Source organism: Lithobates pipiens, unplaced genomic scaffold (assembly GCF_037356315.1).
Source record: "Lithobates pipiens isolate NorthernLeopardFrog02 unplaced genomic scaffold, aLitPip1_a1.2 Scaffold_19, whole genome shotgun sequence".
NCBI classification, from domain to species: Eukaryota; Metazoa; Chordata; class Amphibia; order Anura; family Ranidae; genus Lithobates; species Lithobates pipiens.
In genome coordinates this window covers 597438514-597456353 of record NW_027507764.1, presented here as the reverse complement: position 1 = coordinate 597456353, position 17840 = coordinate 597438514, and the positions used below count along the sequence as shown (strand labels likewise).

Below are 17840 nucleotides of genomic sequence, written 5' to 3'. Positions count from 1 at the left end.
TCTTGATGTGGAGGACGGTATCGGACGGACAGACGGGGACGGTTGGTGTGGGGGAGGGGTGGATTGGTTGGTGGTGGGTGGGGGTGGGGTAGATCGGTGGGGGGGAGGGGTAGATCGGTGGGGGGGAGGGGTAGAACTTACCTCTTGATGTGGAGGACGGTGTCGGACGGACAGACGGGGACGGTTGGTTGGTGTGGGGGAGGAGGGGTGGATTGGTTGGTGGTGGGTGGGGGTGGGGTAGATCGGTGGGTGGGGGAGGGGTAGATCGGTGGGGGGGAGGGGTAGATCTTACCTCTTGATGTGGAGGACGGTGTCGGACGGACAGACGGGGACGGTTGGTTGGTGTGGGGGAGGGGTGGATTGGTTGGTGGTGGGTGGGGGAGGGGTAGATCGGTGGGGGGGAGGGGTGGATTGGTTGGTGGTGGGTGGGGGAGGGGTAGATCGGTGGGTGGGGGAGGGGTAGATCGGTGGGGGGGAGGGGTAGAACTTACCTCTTGATGTGGAGGACGGTGTCGGACGGACAGACGGGGACGGTTGGTTGGTGTGGGGGAGGGGTGGATTGGTTGGTGGTGGGTGGGGGGGAGGGGTAGATCGGTGGGGGGGAGGGGTAGATCGGTGGGGGGGAGGGGTAGAACTTACCTCTTGATGTGGAGGACGGTGTCGGACGGACAGACGGGGACGGTTGGTTGGTGTGGGGGAGGGGTGGATTGGTTGGTGGTGGGTGGGGGGGAGGGGTAGATCGGTGGGGGGGAGGGGTAGATCGGTGGGGGGGAGGGGTAGATCGGTGGGGGGGAGGGGTAGAACTTACCTCTTGATGTGGAGGACGGTATCGGACGGACAGACGGGGACGGTTGGTGTGGGGGAGGGGTGGATTGGTTGGTGGTGGGTGGGGGTGGGGTAGATCGGTGGGGGGGAGGGGTAGATCGGTGGGGGGGAGGGGTAGAACTTACCTCTTGATGTGGAGGACGGTGTCGGACGGACAGACGGGGACGGTTCTCTCCGTGTCGTTCAGGAATTTGAGGCGCAGAGATATTGTGTGTGGCCCGTCTGAGGGGGCCCGGGGCCCTCGGTTCCTCAGAGTGGGCGGGTCGTCCTCAGGTGGTTCCCGGTTGGTGGGATCGGATTTCAGGGGTGGCTCCTGGGGGCTCTCAGAGGAGGGGGAGGGGCAGTTATCTGAGGTGGCCTCCATATTGGACAGAGGATCATCGGAGGTAGTTGGGGCATCTGGCCCGGCTCCGCCCTCTTCTTCCTCCCCCGGGGGGGGCGACCAATGAGGGCTCCGCTCCGAAGTGTGAGTAGAAATCCACGCCAAGCCCACCACCGATAGGATGAGGAGGAGAGTGAAGAGCAGCGTCACCTCATCGCCCACACCTTCGATGAGAGCCATGGAGGCCGCCCTGCGGAGAGAAGAGAGTCACTGGAGGAGCCGCACCCCTCCCCCACATTACCCCAGGAAGGGGCGGGACCTGATCACCACTGTGATGTCACTTCTCTAATTATCATTTTGAGTGCTGAGCCCCGCCCCCCATCACCACATCTCACAGTCCCCCCATCCTGCCATCTGATTGGCTGACTGGAGTAGTGATGTCACCATTACAAACTGTGCATCCAATCATCAGCCAGCAAACTATCCCTGGGCCCCGCGAAGTCCCGCCTCACCGTCTGTTGGTCACATTTAACCAATGGTTTAGCAGGGCAAAGGCACGGGGGGGGGGGTGATAAGTTCTTTGGGGTGTATAATAAGGATTGTGGGTGAGGAGAGGCGGGAGATTGGTCTGTGGGTGTTCCTGTTTAGGTCTCTCCTCCCATTTCTCCTGTGTGGGCGGTCCTAGATTGGAGGGGGTGGAGCTGAGCAGTTTCTGCTCTGTGCAGTTGATGGTCCTGACCCCTCCCCCATTCCTATCACCCCTCCCCCATTCCTATCACCCCTCCCCCAAATTCCTATCACCCCTCCCCCATTCCTATCACCCCTCCCTCCCCTCCCCCATTCCTATCACCACCCCTCCCCCTATCCCATCACTCCCTCCCCTCCCCCCAGGACTGGAACTCCTCCATATGCCAGTGAGCCTGGGGGGAGGGGAAGGGGGGCAGAATGAGGTAAGAGGAGGAAATGTCGGTCCTAATGGGGGGACGGCCTGTGATTGGATGTATGGGGGGGCACAGTCTGGAGAAGGGGGCGGGGTGCACAGCTAGTTGCCCCCCTACACTGATATCTGCCTCCCACCTCCCCAGAGGGGGCAACAAGGGACCCAAAATATACCATGGGGTCTCCCCACCCCCACCAGGACCCCTCCTAGTGTCTATGACACCCCCCCCCCCCCCTCCCATCCTATCTCCCCCCCTCCCCCCCCCCCCCATCCTATCTCCACCCCTCCCCCCCATCCTATCTCCACCCCTCCCCCAATCACAGAATCCCCCGAATGTCACTCACACTCATCTTCCTGTATCACCGATCACAATCCACACCGAGCATGCCGGGAAATCCCCGCCTACGTCACTCCCCTCATCCGCCATATTACTTACTGGCAAATCTTCCAGTCCTACACTGCCACCTAAAGTCCGCTCTGTGGTACTGCACCCCTCTATTATATATGGAATGTGATCACCCCCCTGTCCTCTGCTGTCATCTAATGTCCGCTCTGTGGTACTGCACCCCTCTATTATATATGGAAAGTGATCACCCCCTCCTGTCCTCTGCTGTCATCTAATGTCCGCTCTGTGGTACTGCACCCCTCTATTATATATGGAATGTGATCACCCCCCTGTCCTCTGCTGTCATCTAATGTCTGCTCTGTGGTACTGCACCCCTCTATTATATATGGAATGTGATCACCTCCTCCTGTCCTCTGATGTCATCTAATGTCCGCTCTGTGGTACTTCACCCCTCTATTATATATGGAATGTGATCACCTCCTCCTGTCCTCTGATGTCATCTAATGTCCGCTCTGTGGTACTGCACCCCTCTATTATATATGGAATGTGATCACCCCCTCCTGTCATCTGCTGTCATCTAATGTCCGCTCTGTGGTACTGCACCCCTCTATTATATATGGAATGTGATCATCCCTCCTGTCCTCTGATGTCATCTAATGTCCGCTCTGTGGTACTGCACCCCTCTATTATATATGGAATGTGATCACCCCCTCCTTTCCTCTGCTGCCATCTAATGTCCGCTCTGTGGTACTTCACCCCTCTATTATATATGGAATGTGATCACCTCCTCCTGTCCTCTGATGTCATCTAATGTCCGCTCTGTGGTACTGCACCCCTCTATTATATATGGAATGTGATCACCCCCTCCTGTCATCTGCTGTCATCTAATGTCCGCTCTGTGGTACTGCACCCCTCTATTATATATGGAATGTGATCATCCCTCCTGTCCTCTGCTTTCATCTAATGTCCGCTCTGTGGTACTGCACCCCTCTATTATATATGGAATGTGATCACCTCCTCCTGTCCTCTGATGTCATCTAATGTCCGCTCTGTGGTACTTCACCCCTCTATTATATATGGAATGTGATCACCTCCTCCTGTCCTCTGCTGTCATCTAATGTCCGCTCTGTGGTACTGCACCCCTCTATTATATATGGAATGTGATCACTCCCTCCTGTCCTCTGCTGTCATCTAATGTCCGCTCTGTGGTACTGCACCCCTCTATTATATATGGAATGTGATCACCCCTCCTGTCCTCTGCTGTCATCTAATGTCCGCTCTGTGGTACTGCACCCCTCTATTATATATGGAATGTGATCATCCCTCCTGTCCTCTGCTTTCATCTAATGTCCGCTCTGTGGTACTGCACCCCTCTATTATATATGGAATGTGATCACCCCTCCTGTCCTCTGCTGTCATCTAATGTCCGCTCTGTGGTACTGCACCCCTCTATTATATATGGAATGTGATCTCCTCCTCCTGTCCTCTGCTGTCATCTAATGTCCGCTCTGTGGTACTGCACCCCTCTATTATATATGGAATGTGATCATCCCCTCCTGTCCTCTGCTGTCATCTAATGTCCGCTCTGTGGTACTGCACCCCTCTATTATATATGGAATGTGATCACTCCCTCCTGTCCTCTGCTGTCATCTAATGTCCGCTCTGTGGTACTGCACCCCTCTATTATATATGGAATGTGATCACCCCTCCTGTCCTCTGCTGTCACCTAATGTCCGCTCTGTGGTACTGCACCCCTCTATTATATATGGAATGTGATCTCCCCTCCTGTCCTCTGCTGTCATCTAATGTCCGCTCTGTGGTACTGCACCCCTCTATTATATATGGAATGTGATCTCCTCCTCCTGTCCTCTGCTGTCACCTAATGTCCGCTCTGTGGTACTGCACCCCTCTATTATATATGGAATGTGATCACCCCCTCCTGTCCTCTGCTGCCATCTAATGTCCGCTCTGTGGTACTGCACCCCTCTATTATATATGGAATGTGATCTCCTCCTCCTGTCCTCTGCTGTCACCTAATGTCCGCTCTGTGGTACTGCACCCCTCTATTATATATGGAATGTGATCACCCCTCCTGTCCTCTGCTGTCATCTAATGTCCGCTCTGTGGTACTGCACCCCTCTATTATATATGGAATGTGATCTCCTCCTCCTGTCCTCTGCTGTCATCTAATGTCCGCTCTGTGGTACTGCACCCCTCTATTATATATGGAATGTGATCATCCCCTCCTGTCCTCTGCTGTCATCTAATGTCCGCTCTGTGGTACTGCACCCCTCTATTATATATGGAATGTGATCACCCCTCCTGTCCTCTGCTGTCATCTAATGTCCGCTCTGTGGTACTGCACCCCTCTATTATATATGGAATGTGATCACCCCCTCCTGTCCTCTGCTGTCATCTAATGTCCGCTCTGTGGTACTGCACCCCTCTATTATATATGGAATGTGATCACTCCCTCCTGTCCTCTGCTGCCATCTAATGTCCGCTCTGTGGTACTGCACCCCTCTATTATATATGGAATGTGATCACTCCCTCCTGTCCTCTGCTGTCATCTAATGTCCGCTCTGTGGTACTGCACCCCTCTATTATATATGGAATGTGATCACCTCCTCCTGTCCTCTGCTGTCATCTAATGTCCGCTCTGTGGTACTGCACCCCTCTATTATATATGGAATGTGATCTCCTCCTCCTGTCCTCTGCTGTCATCTAATGTCCGCTCTGTGGTACTGCACCCCTCTATTATATATGGAATGTGATCTCCTCCTCCTGTCCTCTGCTGCCATCTAATGTCCGCTCTGTGGTACTGCACCCCTCCATTATATATGGAATGTGATCACCTCCTCCTGTCCTCTGCTGCCATCTAATGTCCGCTCTGTGGTACTGCACCCCTCTATTATATATGGAATGTGATCTCCTCCTCCTGTCCTCTGCTGCCATCTAATGTCCGCTCTGTGGTACTGCACCCCTCTATTATATATGGAATGTGATCACCCCCTCCTGTCCTCTGCTGTCATCTAATGTCCGCTCTGTGGTACTGCACCCCTCTATTATATATGGAATGTGATCTCCTCCTCCTGTCCTCTGCTGCCATCTAATGTCCGCTCTGTGGTACTGCACCTCTCTATTATATATGGAATGTGATCATCCCCTCCTGTCCTCTGCTGCCATCTAATGTCTGCTCTGTGGTACTGCACCCCTCTATTATATATGGAATGTGATCACCCCTACTGTCCTCTGCTGTCATCTAATGTCTGCTCTGTGGTACTGCACCCCTCTATTATATATGGAATGTGATCACCCCTACTGTCCTCTGCTGTCATCTAATGTCCGCTCTGTGGTACTGCACCTCTCTATTATATATGGAATGTGATCACTCCCTCCTGTCCTCTGCTGTCACCTAATGTCCGCTCTGTGGTACTGCACCCCTCTATTATATATGGAATGTGATCTCCTCCTCCTGTCCTCTGCTGTCATCTAATGTCCGCTCTGTTGTACTGCACCCCTCTATTATATATGGAATGTGATCACCCCTCCTGTCCTCTGCTGTCATCTAATGTCCGCTCTGTGGTACTGCACCCCTCTATTATATATGGAATGTGATCTCCTCCTCCTGTCCTCTGCTGTCATCTAATGTCCGCTCTGTGGTACTGCACCCCTCTATTATATATGGAATGTGATCTCCTCCTCCTGTCCTCTGCTGCCATCTAATGTCCGCTCTGTGGTACTGCACCCCTCTATTATATATAGAATGTGATCACCCCTCCTGTCCTCTGCTGTCATCTAATGTCCGCTCTGTGGTACTGCACCCCTCCATTATATATGGAATGTGATCACCTCTCCTGTCCTCTGCTGCCATCTAATGTCCGCTCTGTTGTACTGCACCCCTCTATTATATATGGAATGTGATCACCTCCTCCTGTCCTCTGCTGTCATCTAATGTCCGCTCTGTGGTACTGCACCCCTCTATTATATATGGAATGTGATCACCCCCTCCTGTCCTCTGCTGTCATCTAATGTCCGCTCTGTGGTACTGCACCCCTCTATTATATATGGAATGTGATCTCCTCCTCCTGTCCTCTGCTGCCATCTAATGTCCGCTCTGTGGTACTGCACCTCTCTATTATATATGGAATGTGATCACCCCCTCCTGTCCTCTGCTGCCATCTAATGTCCGCTCTGTTGTACTGCACCCCTCTATTATATATGGAATGTGATCACCCCCCTGTCCTCTGCTGTCATCTAATGTCCGCTCTGTGGTACTGCACCCCTCTATTATATATGGAATGTGATCTCCTCCTCCTGTCCTCTGCTGTCATCTAATGTCCGCTCTGTGGTACTGCACCCCTCTATTATATATGGAATGTGATCTCCTCCTCCTGTCCTCTGCTGCCATCTAATGTCCGCTCTGTGGTACTGCACCCCTCCATTATATATGGAATGTGATCACCTCTCCTGTCCTCTGCTGCCATCTAATGTCCGCTCTGTTGTACTGCACCCCTCTATTATATATGGAATGTGATCACCTCCTCCTGTCCTCTGCTGTCATCTAATGTCCGCTCTGTGGTACTGCACCCCTCTATTATATATGGAATGTGATCACCCCTCCTGTCCTCTGCTGCCACCTAATGTCCGCTCTGTGGTACTGCACCCCTCTATTATATATGGAATGTGATCACCTCCTCCTGTCCTCTGCTGTCATCTAATGTCCGCTCTGTGGTACTGCACCCCTCTATTATATATGGAATGTGATCACCCCCTCCTGTCCTCTGCTGTCATCTAATGTCCGCTCTGTGGTACTGCACCCCTCTATTATATATGGAATGTGATCACCTCCTCCTGTCCTCTGCTGTCATCTAATGTCCGCTCTGTGGTACTGCACCCCTCTATTATATATGGAATGTGATCACCTCCTCCTGTCCTCTGCTGTCATCTAATGTCCGCTCTGTGGTACTGCACCCCTCTATTATATATGGAATGTGATCACCCCTCCTGTCCTCTGCTGTCATCTAATGTCCGCTCTGTGGTACTGCACCCCTCTATTATATATGGAATGTGATCACCCCCTCCTGTCCTCTGCTGTCACCTAATGTCCGCTCTGTGGTACTGCACCCCTCTATTATATATGGAATGTGATCTCCTCCTCCTGTCCTCTGCTGTCACCTAATGTCCGCTCTGTGGTACTGCACCCCTCTATTATATATGGAATGTGATCACCCCTCCTGTCCTCTGCTGTCATCTAATGTCCGCTCTGTGGTACTGCACCTCTCTATTATATATGGAATGTGATCACCCCCTCCTGTCCTCTGCTGTCATCTAATGTCCGCTCTGTGGTACTGCACCCCTCTATTATATATGGAATGTGATCACCCCCTCCTGTCCTCTGCTGTCATCTAATGTCCGCTCTGTGGTACTGCACCCCTCTATTATATATGGAATGTGATCATCCCTCCTGTCCTCTGCTGTCATCTAATGTCCGCTCTGTGGTACTGCACCCCTCTATTATATATGGAATGTGATCACCCCTCCTGTCCTCTGCTGTCATCTAATGTCCGCTCTGTGGTACTGCACCCCTCTATTATATATGGAATGTGATCACCCCCTCCTGTCCTCTGCTGTCACCTAATGTCCGCTCTGTGGTACTGCACCCCTCTATTATATATGGAATGTGATCTCCTCCTCCTGTCCTCTGCTGTCACCTAATGTCCGCTCTGTGGTACTGCACCCCTCTATTATATATGGAATGTGATCACCCCTCCTGTCCTCTGCTGTCACCTAATGTCCGCTCTGTGGTACTGCACCCCTCTATTATATATGGAATGTGATCACCCCCTCCTGTCCTCTGCTGTCACCTAATGTCCGCTCTGTGGTACTGCACCCCTCTATTATATATGGAATGTGATCACCCCCTCCTGTCCTCTGCTGTCATCTAATGTCCGCTCTGTGGTACTGCACCCCTCTATTATATATGGAATGTGATCACCCCTCCTGTCCTCTGCTGTCACCTAATGTCCGCTCTGTGGTACTGCACCCCTCTATTATATATGGAATGTGATCACTCCCTCCTGTCCTCTGCTGTCACCTAATGTCCGCTCTGTGGTACTGCACCCCTCTATTATATATGGAATGTGATCACCCCTCCTGTCCTCTGCTGCCATCTAATGTCCGTTCTGTGGTACTGCACCTCTCTATTATATATGGAATGTGATCACCCCCTCCTGTCCTCTGCTGTCATCTAATGTCCGCTCTGTGGTACTGCACCCCTCTATTATATATGGAATGTGATCACCCCCTCCTGTCCTCTGCTGCCATCTAATGTCCGCTCTGTTGTACTGCACCCCTCTATTATATATGGAATGTGATCACCTCCTCCTGTCCTCTGCTGTCATCTAATGTCCGCTCTGTGGTACTGCACCCCTCTATTATATATGGAATGTGATCACCCCCTCCTGTCCTCTGCTGCCATCTAATGTCCGCTCTGTTGTACTGCACCCCTCTATTATATATGGAATGTGATCACCCCCTCCTGTCCTCTGCTGTCACCTAATGTCCGCTCTGTGGTACTGCACCCCTCTATTATATATGGAATGTGATCACCTCCTCCTGTCCTCTGCTGTCACCTAATGTCCGCTCTGTTGTACTGCACCCCTCTATTATATATGGAATGTGATCACCTCCTCCTGTCCTCTGCTGTCATCTAATGTCCGCTCTGTGGTACTGCACCCCTCTATTATATATGGAATGTGATCACCCCCTCCTGTCCTCTGCTGTCACCTAATGTCCGCTCTGTGGTACTGCACCCCTCTATTATATATGGAATGTGATCACCCCCTCCTGTCCTCTGCTGTCATCTAATGTCCGCTCTGTGGTACTGCACCCCTCTATTATATATGGAATGTGATCACCCCTCCTGTCCTCTGCTGTCATCTAATGTCCGCTCTGTGGTACTGCACCCCTCTATTATATATGGAATGTGATCACCCCCTCCTGTCCTCTGCTGTCACCTAATGTCCGCTCTGTGGTACTGCACCCCTCTATTATATATGGAATGTGATCTCCTCCTCCTGTCCTCTGCTGTCACCTAATGTCCGCTCTGTGGTACTGCACCCCTCTATTATATATGGAATGTGATCACCCCTCCTGTCCTCTGCTGTCACCTAATGTCCGCTCTGTGGTACTGCACCCCTCTATTATATATGGAATGTGATCACCCCCTCCTGTCCTCTGCTGTCACCTAATGTCCGCTCTGTGGTACTGCACCCCTCTATTATATATGGAATGTGATCACCCCCTCCTGTCCTCTGCTGTCATCTAATGTCCGCTCTGTGGTACTGCACCCCTCTATTATATATGGAATGTGATCACCCCCTCCTGTCCTCTGCTGCCATCTAATGTCCGCTCTGTGGTATTGCACCCCTCTATTATATATGGAATGTGATCACCCCCTCCTGTCCTCTGCTGTCATCTAATGTCTGCTCTGTGGTACTGCACCCCTCTATTATATATGGAATGTGATCACCTCCTCCTGTCCTCTGCTGTCATCTAATGTCCGCTCTGTGGTACTGCACCCCTCTATTATATATGGAATGTGATCTCCTCCTCCTGTCCTCTGCTGTCACCTAATGTCCGCTCTGTGGTACTGCACCCCTCTATTATATATGGAATGTGATCACCCCCTGCTGACCTCTGCTGTCACCTAATGTCCGCTCTGTGGTACTGCACCCCTCTATTATATATGGAATGTGATCACCCCCTGCTGACCTCTGCTGTCACCTAATGTCCGCTCTGTGGTACTGCACCCCTCTATTATATATGGAATGTGATCACCTCTCCTGTCCTCTGCTGTCATCTAATGTCCGCTCTATGGTACTGCACCCCTCTATTATATATGGAATGTGATCACCTCCTCCCGTCCTCTGCTGTCACCTAATGTCCGCTCTGTGGTACTGCACCCCTCTATTATATATGGAATGTGATCACCCCCTCCTGTCCTCTGCTGTCACCTAATGTCCGCTCTGTGGTACTGCATCCCCTCCATTATATATGGAATGTGATCACCTCCTCCTGTCCTCTGCTGCCATCTAATGTCCGCTCTGTGGTACTGCACCCCTCTATTATATATGGAATGTGATCAGCCCTACTGTCCTCTGCTGTCACCTAATGTCCGCTCTGTGGCACTGCACCTCTATATTACATATGGAATGTGATCACCCCTCCTGTCCTCTGCTGTCACCTAATGTCCGCTCTGTGGTACTGCACCCCTCTATTATATATGGAATGTGATCACCCGTTCCTGTCCTCTGCTGCCATCTAATTTCCGCTCTGTGGTACTGCACCCCTCTATTATATATGGAATGTGATCACCCGTTCCTGTCCTCTGCTGCCATCTAATGTCCGCTCTGTGGTACTGCACCCCTCTATTATATATGGAATGTGATCACCCTTCCTGTCCTCTGCTGTCATCTAATGTCCGCTCTGTGGTACTGCACCCCTCTATTATATATGGAATGTGATCACCCCTCCTGTCCTCTGCTGTCATCTAATGTCCGCTCTGTGGTACTGCACCCCTCTATTATATATGGAATGTGATCACCCCTCCTGTCCTCTGCTGTCATCTAATGTCCGCTCTGTGGTACTGCACCCCTCTATTATATATGGAATGTGATCACCCCTCCTGTCCTCTGCTGTCATCTAATGTCCGCTCTGTGGTACTGCACCCCTCTATTATATATGGAATGTGATCACCTCCTCCTCCTGTCCTCTGCTGTCATCTAATGTCCGCTCTGTGGTACTGCACCCCTCTATTATATATGGAATGTGATCACCTCCTCCCATCCTCTGCTGTCACCTAATGTCCGCTCTGTGGTACTGCACCCCTCTATTATATATGGAATGTGATCACCCCCTCCTGTCCTCTGCTGTCACCTAATGTCCGCTCTGTGGTACTGCACCTCTATATTACATATGGAATGTGATCACCCCTCCTGTCCTCTGCTGTCACCTAATGTCCGCTCTGTGGTACTGCACCCCTCTATTATATATGGAATGTGATCACCCCTACTGTCCTCTGCTGTCACCTAATGTCCGCTCTGTGGTACTGCACCTCTATATTACATATGGAATGTGATCACCCCTCCTGTCCTCTGCTGTCATCTAATGTCCGCTCTGTGGTACTGCACCTCTCTATTATATATGGAATGTGATCACCCCCTCCTGTCCTCTGCTGTCATCTAATGTCCGCTCTGTGGTACTGCACCCCTCTATTATATATGGAATGTGATCACCCCCTGCTGACCTCTGCTGTCACCTAATGTCCGCTCTGTGGTACTGCACCCCTCTATTATATATGGAATGTGATCACCTCTCCTGTCCTCTGCTGTCACCTAATGTCCGCTCTGTGGTACTGCACCCCTCTATTATATATGGAATGTGATCACCCCCTGCTGACCTCTGCTGTCACCTAATGTCCGCTCTGTGGTACTGCACCCCTCTATTATATATGGAATGTGATCACCTCTCCTGTCCTCTGCTGTCATCTAATGTCCGCTCTATGGTACTGCACCCCTCTATTATATATGGAATGTGATCACCTCCTCCCGTCCTCTGCTGTCACCTAATGTCCGCTCTGTGGTACTGCACCCCTCTATTATATATGGAATGTGATCACCCCCTGCTGACCTCTGCTGTCACCTAATGTCCGCTCTGTGGTACTGCACCCCTCTATTATATATGGAATGTGATCACCTCTCCTGTCCTCTGCTGTCATCTAATGCCTGCTCTATGGTACTGCACCCCTCTATTATATATGGAATGTGATCACCTCCTCCCGTCCTCTGCTGTCACCTAATGTCCGCTCTGTGGTACTGCACCCCTCTATTATATATGGAATGTGATCACCCCCTCCTGTCCTCTGCTGTCACCTAATGTCCGCTCTGTGGTACTGCATCCCCTCCATTATATATGGAATGTGATCACCTCCTCCTGTCCTCTGCTGCCATCTAATGTCCGCTCTGTGGTACTGCACCCCTCTATTATATATGGAATGTGATCACCCCTACTGTCCTCTGCTGTCACCTAATGTCCGCTCTGTGGTACTGCACCTCTATATTACATATGGAATGTGATCACCCCTCCTGTCCTCTGCTGTCACCTAATGTCCGCTCTGTGGTACTGCACCCCTCTATTATATATGGAATGTGATCACCCGTTCCTGTCCTCTGCTGCCATCTAATGTCCGCTCTGTGGTACTGCACCCCTCTATTATATATGGAATGTGATCACCCCTCCTGTCCTCTGCTGTCATCTAATGTCCGCTCTGTGGTACTGCACCCCTCTATTATATATGGAATGTGATCACCCCTCCTGTCCTCTGCTGTCATCTAATGTCCGCTCTGTGGTACTGCACCCCTCTATTATATATGGAATGTGATCACCTCCTCCTGTCCTCTGCTGCCATCTAATGTCCGCTCTGTGGTACTGCACCCCTCTATTATATATGGAATGTGATCACCCCTACTGTCCTCTGCTGCCATCTAATGTCCGCTCTGTGGTACTGCACCCCTCTATTATATATGGAATGTGATCACCCGTTCCTGTCCTCTGCTGCCATCTAATGTCCGCTCTGTGGTACTGCACCCCTCTATTATATATGGAATGTGATCACCCGTTCCTGTCCTCTGCTGCCATCTAATGTCCGCTCTGTGGTACTGCACCCCTCTATTATATATGGAATGTGATCACCCCTCCTGTCCTCTGCTGTCATCTAATGTCCGCTCTGTGGTACTGCACCCCTCTATTATATATGGAATGTGATCACCCCTCCTGTCCTCTGCTGTCATCTAATGTCCGCTCTGTGGTACTGCACCCCTCTATTATATATGGAATGTGATCACCCCTCCTGTCCTCTGCTGTCATCTAATGTCCGCTCTGTGGTACTGCACCCCTCTATTATATATGGAATGTGATCACCTCCTCCTGTCCTCTGCTGCCATCTAATGTCCGCTCTGTGGTACTGCACTCCTCTATTATATATGGAATGTGATCACCCCTACTGTCCTCTGCTGTCACCTAATGTCCGCTCTGTGGTACTGCACCTCTATATTACATATGGAATGTGATCACCCCTCCTGTCCTCTGCTGTCATCTAATGTCCGCTCTGTGGTACTGCACCTCTCTATTATATATGGAATGTGATCACCCCCTCCTGTCCTCTGCTGTCATCTAATGTCCGCTCTGTGGTACTGCACCCCTCTATTATATATGGAATGTGATCACCCCTCCTGTCCTCTGCTGTCACCTAATGTCCGCTCTGTGGTTCTGCACCCCTCTATTATATATGGAATGTGATCACCTCCTCCTGTCCTCTGCTGTCATCTAATGTCCGCTCTGTGGTACTGCACCCCTCTATTATATATGGAATGTGATCACCCCCTCCTGTCCTCTGCTGCCATCTAATGTCCGCTTTGTGGTACTGCACCCCTCTATTATATATGGAATGTGATCACCTCCTCCTGTCCTCTGCTGCCATCTAATGTCCGCTCTGTGGTACTGCACCCCTCTATTATATATGGAATGTGATCACCCCTCCTGTCCTCTGCTGTCACCTAATGTCCTCTCTGTGGTACTGCACCCCTCTATTACATATGGAATGTGATCACCCCCTCCTGTCCTCTGCTGTCATCTAATGTCCGCTCTGTGGTACTGCACCCCTCTATTATATATGGAATGTGATCACCTCCTCCTGTCCTCTGCTGTCATCTAATGTCCGCTCTGTGGTACTGCACCCCTCTATTATATATGGAATGTGATCACCTCCTCCTGTCCTCTGCTGTCATCTAATGTCCGCTCTGTGGTACTGCACCCCTCTATTATATATGGAATGTGATCACCCCCTCCTGTCCTCTGCTGTCATCTAATGTCCGCTCTGTGGTACTGCACCCCTCTATTATATATGGAATGTGATCACCTCCTCCTGTCCTCTGCTGTCATCTAATGTCCGCTCTGTGGTACTGCACCCCTCTATTATATATGGAATGTGATCACCCCCTCCTGTCCTCTGCTGTCATCTAATGTCCGCTCTGTGGTACTGCACCTCTCTATTATATATGGAATGTGATCACCCCTCCTGTCCTCTGCTGTCACCTAATGTCCGCTCTGTGGTACTGCACCTCTATTACATATGGAATGTGATCACCCCTCCTGTCACCTAATGTCCGCTCTGTGGTACTGCACCCCTCTATTATATATGGAATGTGATCACCTCTCCTGTCCTCTGCTGTCATCTAATGTCCGCTCTGTGGTACTGCACCCCTCTATTATATATGGAATGTGATCACCTCCTCCTGTCCTCTGCTGCCATCTAATGTCCACTCTGTGGTACTGCACCCCTCTATTATATATGGAATGTGATCACCCCTCCTGTCCTCTGCTGTCATCTAATGTCCGCTCTGTGGTACTGCACCCCTCTATTATATATGGAATGTGATCACCTCCTCCCGTCCTCTGCTGTCACCTAATGTCCGCTCTGTGGTACTGCACCCCTCTATTATATATGGAATGTGATCACCCCCTCCTGTCCTCTGCTGTCACCTAATGTCCGCTCTGTGGTACTGCATCCCCTCCATTATATATGGAATGTGATCACCTCCTCCTGTCCTCTGCTGCCATCTAATGTCCGCTCTGTGGTACTGCACCCCTCTATTATATATGGAATGTGATCACCCCTCCTGTCCTCTGCTGTCACCTAATGTCCGCTCTGTGGTACTGCACCTCTATATTACATATGGAATGTGATCACCCCTCCTGTCCTCTGCTGTCACCTAATGTCCGCTCTGTGGTACTGCACCCCTCTATTATATATGGAATGTGATCACCCGTTCCTGTCCTCTGCTGCCATCTAATGTCCGCTCTGTGGTACTGCACCCCTCTATTATATATGGAATGCGATCACCCGTTCCTGTCCTCTGCTGCCATCTAATGTCCGCTCTGTGGTACTGCACCCCTCTATTATATATGGAATGTGATCACCCCTCCTGTCCTCTGCTGTCATCTAATGTCCGCTCTGTGGTACTGCACCCCTCTATTATATATGGAATGTGATCACCCCTCCTGTCCTCTGCTGTCATCTAATGTCCGCTCTGTGGTACTGCACCCCTCTATTATATATGGAATGTGATCACCCCTCCTGTCCTCTGCTGTCATCTAATGTCCGCTCTGTGGTACTGCACCCCTCTATTATATATGGAATGTGATCACCTCCTCCTGTCCTCTGCTGCCATCTAATGTCCGCTCTTTGGTACTGCACCCCTCTATTATATATGGAATGTGATCACCTCCTCCTGTCCTCTGCTGCCATCTAATGTCCGCTCTTTGGTACTGCACCCCTCTATTATATATGGAATGTGATCACCCCTTCCTGTCCTCTGCTGTCATCTAATGTCCGCTCTGTGGTACTGCACCCCTCCATTATATATGGAATGTGATCACCTCCTCCTCCTGTCCTCTGCTGTCATCTAATGTCCGCTCTGTGGTACTGCACCCCTCTATTATATATGGAATGTGATCACCTCCTCCCATCCTCTGCTGTCACCTAATGTCCGCTCTGTGGTACTGCACCCCTCTATTATATATGGAATGTGATCACCCCCTCCTGTCCTCTGCTGTCACCTAATGTCCGCTCTGTGGTACTGCACCCCTCTATTATATATGGAATGTGATCACCCCTACTGTCCTCTGCTGTCACCTAATGTCCGCTCTGTGGTACTGCACCTCTATATTACATATGGAATGTGATCACCCCTCCTGTCCTCTGCTGTCATCTAATGTCCGCTCTGTGGTACTGCACCTCTCTATTATATATGGAATGTGATCACCCCCTCCTGTCCTCTGCTGTCATCTAATGTCCGCTCTGTGGTACTGCACCCCTCTATTATATATGGAATGTGATCACCCCTCCTGTCCTCTGCTGTCACCTAATGTCCGCTCTGTGGTACTGCACCCCTCTATTATATATGGAATGTGATCACCTCCTCCTCCTGTCCTCTGCTGTCATCTAATGTCCGCTCTGTGGTACTGCACCCCTCTATTATATATGGAATGTGATCACCTCCTCCCATCCTCTGCTGTCACTTAATGTCCGCTCTGTGGTACTGCACCCCTCTATTATATATGGAATGTGATCACCCCCTCCTGTCCTCTGCTGTCACCTAATGTCCGCTCTGTGGTACTGCACCTCTATATTACATATGGAATGTGATCACCCCTCCTGTCCTCTGCTGTCACCTAATGTCCGCTCTGTGGTACTGCACCCCTCTATTATATATGGAATGTGATCACCCCTCCTGTCCTCTGCTGTCACCTAATGTCCGCTCTGTGGTACTGCACCTCTATATTACATATGGAATGTGATCACCCCTCCTGTCCTCTGCTGTCATCTAATGTCCGCTCTGTGGTACTGCACCTCTCTATTATATATGGAATGTGATCACCCCCTCCTGTCCTCTGCTGTCATCTAATGTCCGCTCTGTGGTACTGCACCCCTCTATTATATATGGAATGTGATCACCCCTCCTGTCCTCTGCTGTCACCTAATGTCCGCTCTGTGGTACTGCACCCCTCTATTATATATGGAATGTGATCACCCTTCCTGTCCTCTGCTGTCATCTAATGTCCGCTCTGTGGTACTGCACCCCTCTATTATATATGGAATGTGATCACCCCTCCTGTCCTCTGCTGTCACCTAATGTCCGCTCTGTGGTACTGCACCCCTCTATTATATATGGAATGTGATCACCCTTCCTGTCCTCTGCTGTCATCTAATGTCCGCTCTGTGGTACTGCACCCCTCTATTATATATGGAATGTGATCACCCCCTCCTGTCCTCTGCTGTCATCTAATGTCCGCTCTGTGGTACTGCACCCCTCTATTATATATGGAATGTGATCACCCCTACTGTCCTCTGCTGTCACCTAATGTCCGCTCTGTGGTACTGCACCTCTATATTACATATGGAATGTGATCACCCCTCCTGTCCTCTGCTTTCATCTAATGTCCGCTCTGTGGTACTGCACCTCTCTATTATATATGGAATGTGATCACCCCCTCCTGTCCTCTGCTGTCATCTAATGTCCGCTCTGTGGTACTGCACCCCTCTATTATATATGGAATGTGATCACCCCTCCTGTCCTCTGCTGTCACCTAATGTCCGCTCTGTGGTACTGCACCCCTCTATTATATATGGAATGTGATCACCCTTCCTGTCCTCTGCTGTCATCTAATGTCCGCTCTGTGGTACTGCACCCCTCTATTATATATGGAATGTGATCACCCCTCCTGTCCTCTGCTGTCACCTAATGTCCGCTCTGTGGTACTGCACCCCTCTATTATATATGGAA

General features: G+C 50.7%; 1 protein-coding gene across 1 annotated transcript in view; it reads right to left on the bottom strand.

Annotated features, from left to right (window-relative positions):
• TMUB1 (transmembrane and ubiquitin like domain containing 1) overlaps positions 1-2510 on the bottom strand; it is a 34867-nt gene extending 32357 nt beyond the window's left edge. Inside the window, exons 1-2 of the mRNA XM_077493682.1 lie at positions 2432-2510; positions 951-1397 (exon numbers count right to left, since the gene is read on the bottom strand). Of these exons, the coding sequence (XP_077349808.1) occupies positions 951-1387 (437 nt within the window). The 5' untranslated portion in view covers positions 1388-1397; positions 2432-2510. The remainder of the gene's footprint in view (positions 1-950; positions 1398-2431) is intronic.
• Positions 2511-17840: the final 15330 nt, after the last annotated feature.